Source organism: Choloepus didactylus, chromosome 5 (genome assembly GCF_015220235.1).
Source record: "Choloepus didactylus isolate mChoDid1 chromosome 5, mChoDid1.pri, whole genome shotgun sequence".
In the NCBI taxonomy this organism is placed as follows: domain Eukaryota; kingdom Metazoa; phylum Chordata; class Mammalia; order Pilosa; family Megalonychidae; genus Choloepus; species Choloepus didactylus.
Genome location: NC_051311.1, coordinates 233,988 through 247,812, shown reverse-complemented (window position 1 = coordinate 247,812; position 13,825 = coordinate 233,988). Strand labels below are relative to the sequence as shown.

The 13,825-nt window shown below is 46.9% G+C and overlaps 1 protein-coding gene across 5 annotated transcripts in view; it reads left to right on the top strand.

Moving 5' to 3' along the window:
- Positions 1–13,825, top strand: part of ITGA8 (integrin subunit alpha 8) — a 226,065-nt gene that overhangs the window by 199,923 nt on the left and 12,317 nt on the right. For 4 of the 5 annotated variants that reach the window (XR_005217174.1, XR_005217173.1, XM_037837633.1 and 1 more), the window contains one exon: positions 9,039–9,140. Coding sequence is in view for 3 of the 5 variants with exons in the window: in XM_037837633.1 (XP_037693561.1) it covers positions 9,039–9,140 (102 nt within the window). In the remaining 2 variants the exon portion in view is untranslated. Of the gene's footprint in view, positions 1–9,038; positions 9,141–10,764; positions 13,133–13,825 lie in introns of those variants that run through there. The other variant, XM_037837632.1, reaches the window with a different exon arrangement.

The following is a 13,825-nucleotide window of genomic DNA, read 5'->3' as shown; positions in this document are numbered from 1 at the left end:
TGGCCAGTCACTGCTCAGCACCAGCCACGGGGAGCAGCAGCCAAATCCACTGGCCTCGTGCCCACCTTTCCGAGCCGTCCTCTCGGTGGCGGGTCAGAAAATGAGCAAATGAATCGATGCGTGAGAAGAGCTGAGATATCGATGAGTGCTGTGAGGGAGATAAACGGTGGTGGGGAAGCGGGCGGCTGCTGCTTTTGAGGGGGCCCACGGGGGCTCTGGGAGAAGCCTCCAGGTGGGGCCCGGCAGGGGAGCGGAGGGTCCACGGCTGAGGCCGTGCTCAGGGAACCAGCAGAAAAGCAGCGAACGCCGCCACCGGCGAGGCAGAAGTGACGCAGCAGCCCCGGGACACCCTCGGGTTTTACTCCACGTGCAGTGAGCGCCATGACACAGGGGGAGTTAATGTAGGAAGTGACGTGATTATAATCATGCGCCTAAATGAACAAGTGTGAGAATGGACAAAATGAATTCGAGGCATCATCTAACACGGGAATGCTACGCAGAAATGAATGAATTAGACACACCTCAGTATGGGTGCGTCACAGGAAGATGCTGTTGAGTGTGAAAGGCAGGTTAAGTATGACTCAGAAATTCAGCGCCACACAGTAGACTGGTGAAGCTTTGGCGGGAAACCAAGGACGAAAGCTCCAAGTTCAGGAGGTGGCACCGCCGGGGGTAGGGCCACTGAAGACTGCGTGGAGAGTGCTGTGGGTGCCCCGTTTCCTCCCTGTCGCTAGCTGCTTCAAGCAGGATTCATAGTTACGCAGTTATTTAATTAGTGAGCTCTGAAAGGATTGACATTTGAAGCAGGGGTAGGAAGTCACTGCAAAGTCCAAGGCACAAATGGAGTAAAGTGGGGCAGAACAGAGGAGCGGGTTAGACAAGGTATATTCAGGATTTATTCTGGAGGAAGAACCAGCGGTGTTGACAAACGTGTCGTGGGAGGCTGAGAAAGGGCAGAATCACAGATGACAGCAAACTGGAGGAAGACGGGAAGTGCGGTCTAGGAGAGGGGGCCACGCTCTGGACATGCCTGGGTCGTCGCCGGCTGCCTGGAGAATTTCCCTGCAGTAATCAAGGTTTCTTATCTCACGCCCTGGGGTGGGAGTCAGGATGATTCCAGGTTCCAGCTGAGACGTCAGCTGGGGCTTGGCTGGGGCTGGCTGCGGCTCGGAGGCCTCAGCTCTGGCCGTGGCATCTCAGGGAGCTGCTGGGGTGTCCCCAGGCAACTGTTATTTCGGTGATTTTATAGTCCCAGCAGCAAACCCTACTCCCTTTTGCTGCGTTTCTTTTATCTAACAAATATGCTTCTTAAAAGACTTCCTAAACTTCGTAGTCTTAAGAGGGGAAGTAATTAATTGGAGCTTAAGTGGTTTTGTTGTTATGACTCTATTTTCTTTCTGTTCACTACAAAGTTTTTTCCATTTACTATCAGATGTGTCATCACGACTTTTTAGCAAAAGTTTGAAGCAGTTTGAGATCAGTGTGGACGCTCCTGCAGTTTTGATACATGTTAGCAAAGTTTGTGTGTGAACATAAGGGTGAGGTGTTTTTGAATTTCATACATATACATTCAAATATGAGAAAACTACCTGCTGGGAAAGTGATTTGTAAGAAACCACATAAAAACATAAAATCAAATACTAGGAACACTGGCCCTGATTTGAATTCTGTGCCTTTGATATGAAATGCCAGGCCGGGAGGCTGGAGCCCACGAGTCCTCTCCAACGTGGCTGAGATCAGGGCACTTCACCTCCCTGCGGCTCAATTTCCTTGTTTGTGAAACGAAGGGTTGGATTAAAGCCCTCCCAGCCCTTAAAGTTCACTGGCTGTATGTGCAGTTCACGTGGAGCCTTTTCTAGTCGGTTATCCCTGGTGTCTGGCTCGTCAGCAATGATGCCGTAGACTTGGCTAGCAGTGTGCCTTGATACTGTGTTGGCACTGTGACTTAGAGCAGGTGCGTCAAAATGGTTCTCTAAACTTAAGGAAGACCCAGCCAGCCTTCCCCAAAAGGTCCATCTGTCTGCAGATTGCCCGGTTTGTCGAGCAATGACATATGACAATGCGCCATGATGATGCTTCTGCTGTCAGTGGCTCACTTAGTTCTTACAGCAGTCTTGTGCAATATGTACCGTTCTTACCAGCTGCAGTTTACAGGTGAGCAAACTGATTAGGTGGTTTTCCCAAGGTCCCATCCCCATAGCTAGAAATAGGTGGGAATGGGCACGTTTGTTGGTGTATTTTGCCGTGCTGTATGGCTGACACATGGACGACTGTGCATGGTTGCCTTCTGTTTGTACTACAGGTGGCCCCATAACTCCTATTTACAGATAGTTGGTTGCTACTCTAACCACCATGTATAGATTTTTAGAAGATAGTGTATTAAAGCTTGATAACTTTTTCAAGGATTTTTAAATTGTATAACATGCTGTTTCAGAATCCAGTAAAGAAAATTGTGGGGAGCCGCTTTCCGGGTTAAGGCCTAGTGGACACGCCGCGACCTGCTCTAGAGTAGCCCCCGCCCATCGTTTGAGCCAAGATGGCGCCCGTATCCTGCTTCCGCATATGACGCATGAGGCAGCGGTTGCTGCTAGCCTATTGTACACGCTTACGTAGTGCCAGCACATTAGTTGCAACTGTTGTATATAAGAAATTACCCGGGCTAGCCTCGGGGAGACAGCCCACAGGGAGCCGTGCCTGACGGCCGCATAGAGGTTGTTCTCCCACGGGGTATAGGGCCTCGTGTGGAATATGTAACAGAGAAAATTTTCTTCCTGGCTCCAGTAAAAGGCTTGCATTCACTGCCATTGCGTACCTCAAGTGTCAGTTTGTCTGCGTCTCTCCCTCTTTCCCTCTGTTCTCCTTGCCGGCCGAGGACAGGACGCGCGGGACCGAGCGAGAAGGCGCCGGACAGAAAATGTCTTATAATTCCAGAATTTACTGTCCAATACGGTAGTAATAGCACATGGGGCTATTTAAACTACTTAAATTTAAATGAAGTTAAAGACTCAGTTGCTCAGTCTCACTGATCACGTTTCAGGTGTTTAGTGACCGACCGCACCGGGCTTTGGAGGAATAGAGCAGAGAATGGCCTATTGGAAAGCACTCTCATAAAACTTTAGGGGCATAGAATTCCCTTTAAAATGGTGAAATCAGACCATGTAGCTGATCAGCACGTCTATGGATATTGGCCAGGACTGTGTTTCATTGTTAGTTTTGTGACTTGCATTGTATTTTCTCGTTAGTTAATGAACACATCTATGGATATTGGGCTTGGCTGTATTTTATTGTTAGTTTTGTGACTTTAATTATATAACCCCACAAAGATAGAGACCCCTTTTGGTTCATGGTGGAGTCATCTGCCACCTCAAAACGCAGAATCTGTATCAAGAGTCTGCTTTTTTTTTTTGCTAAGTGCAGTGTTATGGGTTTGAACAAACAAAACAACCTCCTTCTTTCCCAACTGGCCAGAAAAGACAGCAAAACGACATGACATTCAGAACAAGGGGCAAAATGTTTTAACTCTGCTTCAAAGCTTAGATGTAAGCATGAACCATGCAAGTAAACTTTGGGATTCAGAACTGCCCAGTCAAGAAAACATTGACATTGTGCTGTGTGCAAAGTGAACAACTTTTGGGGTTATGTTATGAAGTTTGTGGGGGGTAGGATCGTCCCTCAGCCACTTATATAGCTGACACAGAGCAGAAGCTCCCAAGGGCAGGGCTGGACTTGCCTTCCTCTGTGTCTTTGACCCCACGTGTCTGCTCGTCTCATGTTTAATGCATGAAACGTCCAAGGTGAGTGCTGGGCTGGCTGGGCCACCAGCCCCCGTCTGTTCAGAATGTAGCCACTTGAGCAAACCAACAAACAAAGGTCCCCTCCTGGCCTGAGGGAAGCGGAGGTTCTGCAAATGTGGAAAGTTGTGCTGTTGCAGAAGATGAACCGGAAGTGGGTCTGCTGTCCTTGGGGGTCTCCGGGAAGGGCACCGTGCCTGGGTGGGGTGGGAGTGGGGGTGAAATGCTGCCTCCAACCCACAGCCACGCTCCTTAGACACAACCAGGGATGGATCAAGGGTGGGGGGAGGCATTCTGGTCCTCGAGTTTCCTCTGCTGGGAAGGGGCAGGGGTCCCAGCAATGCCCAGCCCTTGCCCGATTGCCCCATTGCAGGCAGGGTTGGCAACCACAGCCAGCCACTAGTTCCTGCCCACTTGGAGAAGAGAGGCAAGTCTCTCTCACTCTGTGGGTGAAACAGGAAGAGAAGCTACTCATGCTCCAAAGAGGCTTTGGCAAAATATTCTACAGATAAAAGCTTAATTTATCTTTTGGGGATGCTGCACAAAGATCTTTGTATAACTTACTAAATAGTGTGCGCATCCCCTGGCCATCTGTGGTGGTTGGGTTCGTGTGTCACCCTGGCCAGGTGATGGTACCCAGCTGTCTGGTCAAGCAAGCACTGGCCTAACAATTGCTGGTTAGTAAACCAACAGGCTGGTTTATTGGATCATCAGTCAATTGGCTGCAGCTGTGACTGATGACTCACCAAAAGGCGTGTCTTCCACCATGAGAGAATGCAGTTGGCTGGATTTAATCTAATTAATCGGTTGAAGACTTTTAAATGAGGCAGATAGAGGACCTTCACTTCTTCTTTGGCTGCCCAGCGAAGTGTTTCCTGAGGAGTTCGTCGAAGTTGCTGGTTCATTTCCTGAGGAGTTCATCGAACATCTTCATTGGAATTGACAGTTTGTTGACTGCCCTACAGAATTTGGACTCGTGCATACCCGCAGTTGGGTGAGTCACTGTTGTAAATCTTATATTCATAGATACCTCTCATTGATTCTGTTTCCCTAGAGAACCCTGACTAATACACCATCTAAGAAAAGTTTTAAAGCAACATGCATAGTAATGTCCGAGGGATCTTTCATAAAATTCTCATATGCAGACAAGAGAGGAGGGGGAAAGCATAAAAAATAAATTTTGTGAATCAAAAAAAAAAGGTTAAATAATTCAGAGAATCCAGTTATTAACCTCCTAAAGATAAATTGCTCTTAGGCTTTTATCATTTAATTATTTTGTTGGCATGCATTTATTAATGCTCCAGTTTCTTCAAAGACTGAACAACAACAAAAACTATGTAATTCCAACACCTTATCAAGCCACAAGTTTGAAAATTGTGATTGGCCTTTTCAAATCATATTCCACTTTTCAAGTCATATAGGCCTCAGGAAAGTTCTGATTTTCCAAACCACACACCTTTTTAAGTGAATAGCCACGAGAATGGCTGAACCGCTCGCCTTCGTCAGCCTGCTTGCCGCTGCTCTACCTTTCAGCCCTGGCTTCCCACAGAGGAGCTGGGGCAAAGCTGGGGCCAACCCCACGGGGCTCGGCCGTCCCCTCCTTCACACCCCGAGGTGAGGGCGAGGAGCCCCCGCATCACACAGTCGGGGAAACGGTTACTTCAGGCTCCAGTTCTGCGCAGTCTGCCCCGTTGCAGCAGGGGCCTGTGGAGTGGAAAGAGGCACCAGCGGGTCTGGACAAAGCCGATGGCGGTCCAGGGGCCTTCGTGGCTGTGGTCCCACGAGGGGTCAGAACAGAGCAGTCGCGGCCAGCTGTGGTCCCTCCGGGGCGCGGGGAGTGGCCCAGCAGGAGTGCACAGAAGCGGCCCCCATCTCCCATCCTCCTGCAGCTTCTGCTTGTTCTGGACTCAAAGCCGAGAGCCAAGCAGGGGTGATGCTGGCAAACCTCTCTCGGATGCTGCTCTCCTCACGCTGCCCAGAGGTGACCTTCCTGCCCCCTAACCCAGGCAGGTCCACGATTCCATGAGACGTCACCTGGTGCGTGCTGTTGTTCTGTTCATGTGGGCAGTGGGCAAACTGGGCAGGAAGAGATTTTATTTAGGTTCGTCCTAGAGGATCCATGTACTCTGATTGTTGCTTGTAGTTTAAGGTTTCACCAGTAAATGCTTAGGTTTTCCCATCTCACAGAGCTTGTTTCTGGAAAATGTTGGTGTTTTAAACCTGGGCTACGTGAGATGGGTATGGGGCAGCCAGGGCCTGGGGGTGGGGGCTCTCGGTGTCTCACACCAGGTCCTGTGTTTCAGCCTGTGTAGGGTACAGTGCGGTCGCATTAATAACAGAGCGGTTATGGGAAGAGGGCAGATGTGGAGTCAGGAGCACAGCTCAGCTTTCCGTGGCTCAGCCGAGGCCCTGCAGCCCCCGGAGCAGCCGACGCTTTGATGTCGTCCCAGCTGGTCATAGCTAAGAGCCCACGTTTCCATTCCTTGAAACTCCAGAGCATTTAGGAAAAGTGAAAAACTGCATTTTTCCCCATGAAAAAAGGTGGAAGAAAACTTGCTTTTGGAGAATAAATTTTAAAAGAGAACAAATCAGCCTGGGAGCTGAGTCGCCGTTTGTCCAGGCGGGTCACTGCGTCACTGAGCCTGACCGTGGAGGTGAGCTGGTCAATCCTGTCATGAGCTGCAGCCCTCGCTTTACAGCCTCACGTTTTCTTATGCTTCCCTGCACTTTGTGACCTCGTGGGCCAGGGAAGGGTCCAGTTCAATAGCTGAAAGAATTAACCCTTTGGGAAGGTGCTGGCAGGTGGGTGCTGTGTGGGCTGGGAACCATTGCCCCCTTCACCCGCCACCGTCCGTGGGGCGGTCACCCCGTGTTGACGAAGCCGCCGTGCTCGGTGCTGTGGAAGCTACAAACAGTGCACTCCGTGGTACATGCCTTCCACTTTTATGTAATCTGGCTGGGGAGAAAAGTAATAGAGAAAAATAAATAGTTAAACTATTTATTTTGTTGACTGCTGCCTCCACCCCACAGCCACGCTCCTTAGACACAACCAGGGATGAATCAGGGTCAGGGGTGGGGGTAGGTGTTCTGGTCCTCAAGTTTCCTCTGCTGGGAAATAAATTTTAAAAGAGAACAAATCAGTCTGGGTTCCCTTCCTGGAGACCCCCCAAGGACAGCGGACCCACTTCTGGTTCATCTTCTGCAACAGCACAACTTTCTACATTTGCAGAACCTCTGCTTCCAAACAACATATGACAAATGCAATCTCATCCCAAACCCAGCAAATTTGCCTTGGGCTGGGAACCTCTGGTGAGGGGGCCAACTGCCACCAACGGCAGAAGAGAGATGGAGGAAACAAACCCGCCCACAGAGAAACCTGTGCTCCATGTCCTCCTGTCTGGAGTGCAAAGCCCATCTACTGATTTTTAAAGAAACTGTTGTATTCTTAACAGAATCAGGGGAGAGGAAAAGTTTCCATCCAGAGTTGATGTAGAGTGGAGTTTGCACGTGATTTGTTTACCAAAGATCTGACTTCAAGAGCAGATAAATTATTTTCTATCAATTCTTTTTCTTGAATGTGGAGACTAAAGAGAACTTCTTCACTGGATGTTTGGGAGAACAGACACACATTTGCAAAGGTGCTTTATGAGCCTTGCAGATGGAATCACACTACCAAGAGCTGCCTCTCCTGGGTCTACCAGTGAGAGCAGTAAGGAGATTAGATGGAAATCACATACACACGTGATTTCCTGAGCAAAGATTTCCAAATTTCATAAAAGCAGTTCCCACACACACACAAATCCAACTTTCACCTAAAAAAGAAATGCTAGGAGACCAGAGAACATCAGAAGAATAACTAAAAAAAGAATTTTTCTAAATGAGTAGAATTGCTTATCCAAGAGTGTAGGGTTAGGGGAAGAAACTCCAAAGATATAGTGACTAAGTTTATAATCGTTCTTACATGCCATGGCCTGTCCTTATTTAGAGGAAATGGAGTTTACTGAAAGGGAGAGAAAACTTCCATAGGAAAACAAAAACAGTAAAAATATCTAAACACAAGTGTTGCAATCTGACCAGTGGGCTTGGCCTCCGGAGACCAATGCTGGATTATAGACGGGGTGTGCTAGAGCATGGTTTAAAACCTGGCTCCCAGATTCATGGCATTTGCCACCTTCTGTGTGTGAGTCGTCCCACCACGGCTGGGTCCAGGCTACCAGCGTGATGTCTCTGCATACAGAGTTGGGAAAAGACGTGCAGTCGCCACCATATATAGTTTTTCCTGTTAGATATACACTAGATGTAATAATATCAAGAGCTTAGATGCTAGTAAAATGTTTAAAAAATGAGTAGGAAGTATTGAACTTTCAGCGTTACTTTTTAAAATATACTTTATTTAATTTTAAGACTATGTAAGTTAATTTTTGGTAATGGCTGTTGGACAACCAGCACTCAAAATTGCTCTCAGGAGTTGTGCAGGCTGACGTGGCTGAGCTCATCCCCGGGTGGGTTAGGTGGAGGAAAGCCACAGAAGCTGAGGTTCTTAGCACCACTTTCCATGAGCCACTGTTCAATACTCTGCCTTTGACTTCAATCAACAGTCAACATAAGAACCAATTAGATAAAGGGGACTTTTGCCGAAAAGTTCTGTGAAAACTGTGGAAGGTTGCAGGTCCTGGCTCTTAACCAGGGTGATTCTGCCCCTCGGGGACGCTTGGCAATGACTGGAGGTATTTTGGCTGTTGCATCACAGAGGGGGACGCTGCAGGCATTAGTGAGTAGGGTCCAGGGAGGCCGCTGGACACCCTGCAGTGCCCAGGGTGTCCCCCACCTCAGAGAGTCACCCAGTCCACGGTGGGGGCGCTGGCTTAGGCATCGAGTCAGGTCCGGTGTGGGCGTCTCTCCTGGAAACTGGTCCGTCTCCTTCCATCAGAGCACAAGCGCCGTGTGGCCGACTGCGCCCCCCTGTGCTTTACCAGCAGGAGCTGCACTGACTCTTCTGCTCATCCTTTTAGGGTGCGGGCTTTCTATTTATGTTTTTATAATAAGACAGATTCTCTTCAGAAATGCGAAGGGGATGAATGATTGGATGGGTGGATGGAAGGAAAAAGAGAAGTAAAAGAAAAAGAAGGAAGATGGAATAGGAAATTTTGTTTGGAAATGGAAAGCAATGGAAACAATTGAGGGTGCAAGGATAACTTTTAGAAGCTTTACATGGAATACATTTTGATACAATATTTTTACTTCCAGAGGAAAAACGACCCCTACGCCCTCACCTCGCTGGTTTCCTTTGAGGTTAAGAAGATGCCGTACACGGATCAGCCGGCGTGGCTCCCCAGCGGACACATGGCCGTGAGTATCGCAAAAACGTGGGCACAAATGACTTCACTGAAATGATTGTTTTTCATCCCTGCTCGACTTGTGTCAGGTTTACGTGTTTACCTGGGCTTGAGAAAAGTTCCCCTCTTCACATCAGTATTTTCATATCTCAGTATGGACATTGCCTAGCCTTTTGATGTAATTTTTAAACCTTCAGTATAAATTTCTAATGCTGTTTTTTAATCAGGCCATTTTGTTTCGGGTAAGTCTGGATGCTAGCAGTTGTTGTGATGCTGTCCCACTGAACCCCTTCAGCTTAGAGAGGGCTCCGTGAGCCGGGCGGGGTGGGGACGTTCCTCTAGAGGGGCAGGTCGGCCCAGCTGTGCATCCTGCCAATCGTGCTCCCTTTCTATGCAAAAAACAGTAATTTTGACCTGAAAAAGGAAACGTGCAGTGTGCGCTTCATTTGAGTGAAGTGCTGTTTTTAAAAATTGAGGTGATTAAGCATTCCTGACACCCGAATGTCTGTCCCGGCACAGCCTCTGCCCTCCGTGGCTGCCTGGCACTTGTGTGCACGAGGAGTGATCAGGCACAGTTACCAGAACATTCCTGCTTGGGCTTTGCAGGAAAGTGGCTGCAGTCAGAGCCCTGGAAAACGGTAGTGAGGCTCCAACAGTCACCTCTTGGCCGTGGGTACGGACAGCCCCTGCCCCTGGTCCTGGGGGCTCGAGATGTGGACCAGTTAGAAATGTGGAGCCAGGCCCCACCCAGACCCACCAAGTCAGAATCCGCATTTTAACAGGAGTCTCAGGTGACCCCCATGAGGGTGCAGTTTGAGAAGCACTGCTTTGGAATGCACTGTGATCTCCTGGCCTAGGTCTTAAAGGTGTTTGTGGTCTTTCATCTTTCCTGCATAATCTACTTTTAGTTTAAATTAACTTAACTGTTGACTAGTGGTTCTCAACCTGGAGTATGCAACAGAACCATTCCTGGTGTGACTTGTAGAGAGGGCACATTCTAAGGCCCCATCCCAAATACTGGGTCGAGAGGGTCTGGCTGGGCCCTGACTGCACTTCAGAGTTGTACGAGGGGCGGCTCAGGGGTGAGGCCCCTGTCGGGAACCTCGCGCCGCGCAGCACGGAGAGGGCAGGGACCCAAGTCCTGTTCACCTGGGCTTGACCTGGCCATACCTGGCTCCAACCGGAGAATGTCAGGAAGTGGTTTACTTCTCTGAGGCTGTTGACAGTATCCACGTGAGAGAAATGTCAATAAGATTATAAAACCGGGTATATAAAACCCGAGCATTCTACCTGGAACAAGGTAAGTGTCAATAAATTGTGGTCTACTTTCCAAAATGTCGTACCTTCTCTGGCTAAGTCAAGTAAACCAAAATTGGGAGTGGCAGTTAAGATTTGCAGTCAAAATATTTCAGTGTGTCTTGGTGGTATTTAAAGCAAGCACTGCTACATCTTTCTCCATTTAGATTGCTCCTTTTCCCTCATGAGATGTCTGCTGTGGTTTGCATTTATGTTCAACCTAGAAAACAGGCTTTGGCTTCTTAATGTAGAGCGTTTATCAAAAGAGGCTCAAAGACTTCTAACTCTAAGGGCAGTGAATCAGGCCCGCTTGTCTTCTCTGCGCATGTGCTCCCTGACAGAAACACACGCGGACCGCGTCTCCCTGTGCTGGCCGAGGTGGCAGCTGCTGTTCTCGGCTCACCCTGGAACGTCCACGTGTTTGGATGCCCGTGCCCCCACCCCACTGCCCTGTTACTGCAATAGGAAAACAGAAAAGCAGGTCTAGTCTGCTGAAGGTGACTTGCCACACGTCCGTGTGAGGGTATTGGAAACCTTTGGGAATGGTGCTCTCGTGTCTCCTGGTTCACGAGCACCCCTGGGAAGCAGGCCCTGTGGCTTGGTTGGATAGAGGCAGACATTTTCAGAGCGATTTCTTCTCAAAGGGTTGGCGTGCTATCCTGCAAAGAGCCTGGCAGGCAGGACGTGCTTCTAGGTAGAATCTGCCGGAACAGGTAGCCTGAGGATCATCACGTCTCCTACCCCCTGTGCCCCTGCAATGACAGAATAGTTTCTGCTCGTAGTTGGTTTGTACTCCCTTTTCGAGGCCACTTCTTGAGGCTGAATGAAGGAAACTTCGTGCATCATGACCCTTGTCGTCCAGAGCGGGGGGTTGCGTGATGCATGGGAGATGACTGAACGCTGAATCCTTTCAGCTCTGGGGGAAATAACCAGTTATTTGAACACTGCCTGTGGCTCACCAGTGAACTTTTTCCATTTGCATGCTGTGCAACTAAACGTGAATTTCATAATTTGCATCTAGATGAGAGAACTATTGTATGACTCCAAAGGTGGTTATTTTGAAATATTTTATGAAAGTTCTTTCTGAAAACTCACACATGAACTGTAAATCCAATTAATTTTGAGGATTGCTAGCCAAATATCAGCACCTTAAAATGTAATCCACGTATTAAATCATTGTTTAGACTTCTAACATAATAGAGACTACTTGTTTCATGGAGCTATTTAAAGATTGTTAACAAAATATGTGTTTAGCCAGTCCATTTTATGCTGTTATTTTGTTCTAAATGGCACTGCAGGTAGGTGTCTTGGTACATTTATTTAAAATATTCTTGTGATTCGAATGAAGTATGTTTACACAAGATTTTGTATTATAAAAATACAGATGTCAACATTAATTATGGTTGCGAATGTAAGGGAGCTTTTCCCTTCTACATCGGTATTTTATCAAAATGTGCAAAAACATATCATAAATGTCAATGATAAATTGTGGGCATATTAAAGTTTATTTATGGTCTTCCAACCATAATAAAGAACACAAGATTTACAACACGAAGAAGTTATGATTAAATGTTCCCTACTTAGGGAAACTTTAAGAAAATTTATACCAGTTACAATTTTTGGATCCTACTTCCTAAAATTGCAGATAATTATGAGTGAACAGTTAAAATACCACACTATTTATTTACATAGATACAGTTCCTGATAAATAAAAATGAATTAAGACAGTTCATGTATTAGTTGGTATGTGATTGGCTTTTTCTCCCTGAGTTTTGAGTACCTCAGTTGCAAGAGCTAATCGCATCAAGCCCACGTCCTCATATAAACCTTCAGTCTTATGTATATTCTGTCGATCTCCTCGGGACCAGCTCGTGGATGAAAGAACCGTGGAGTGAAGGCTGTCAGTCACCCGTCGGTCACAGCACTGGGTGACGTCATTAGACTGCTCCGGAGCTGTGCTGTCCGTTTCAGACACTGGCCACAGCACTAACCGTGTGTGTTTGTTGAGCATCTGAAACGTGGCTGGTGGGACTGAAAAACTGAATTTATAGTTTCATTTAATTATAACTAATGTAAATGTAAACTTAAAAACTGAAGAATTATAAAATGTTTTGTCATTAAGCACAGCTTTGTTTTTTGGTAGGATTACATTTCACTTGAACCACTGAAAACCTAGTGTCTGAGTTCTGTACTGCAGTTGTAAAATACACATTGGATTTTGGAGAATTAGTTCAAAAAAATGTAAAATATCTCATTAGTATTTTTATATTGATTACATGTTGAAATGATAAGTGTTGCCATTAGAAAACATAGCCTTGAACAGTCAGGCCCGCCTCGTTCCGCATCACACAGGGAAATGAGTCTCTTTTCTCTGGTGAGTTTATAGAAGATGCTTCAACATGGAACCGGAGGGAAAAAAAAACTTTCCAAGACCAGTTCAGAGTGAGAAGAGAGGTTTGGGCTTTTTTAACCCAAAAACAGACAAAGAATTGGCCAGAATCCAGAAGAAAGCAGAAGGGGAAAAATAGAGAGAAAACTGTTTGGTGAGACTCTCGTGTTATCCTGAAGTCCTCCCGTTTCCCAAGAAGCTCCTGTTTATCAGCCCCTATGCTGGTGTTCCTGGCATCCTCCTGCAGGCAATGCGGGAGAGTTCCTGGGGACAGAGGATAACTTTTTGGTGATTTTAAGATTAGAGCAACAGCAAGTTATTTTAACAAAGGCTTTTTATGCTTAGAATAACTCAAGGCTGCTTCAGTGAGGTGATCTTAATAAACAGGTTTTTTTTTTTTTTTTCCTTTTGGCTGTTAAAGACTACACTAAACATTTCCCAGCTAAAGAATTGTACTGAGTATTTTTTCAGCTATCAAAAGGTTTCCATATTTGGAGTTAAATAAAGTATATTCTCAAAATGGATGCCAATTGCTTCTAGAAAATTTGAAGTCACACACGTGGCTCATTGTATTTCTTTCTGTTGGACAGCACCAGTCTGGAGTGGAGAACGGGGTGTTTAATTATTATCTGAAATGAGTGACAGATTCTAACTATGAATTAGAGCTTAATCTTTATAAATTTTTAAAATAATGACCATTTTTCTCATTATTATCTAAAGGATACTTCAATCTAAGCTTCTTGTGGGCCTGTCAAAATGAGCCGCAAGACAAATATAAGTATTAGAAATAACAAAGTTTTGATAATTGTCAACGTCTTACTACTTGCCCAAGCTCCCCCCAAAACCAGTCTGTAACTTCTGCAACGTGATTTCATGTCTGAACCGCAAACACGTGGGTCATTTCCTCCTAAACTTGCCGAGGCAGCTCTGGTCTGTCCTGCAGCGACTCGGCCCCGAGCCCTGGCTCCTCCTGTGGGAAGAGCCGCTGCCCACAGAGGCGACAGTTCACGGTG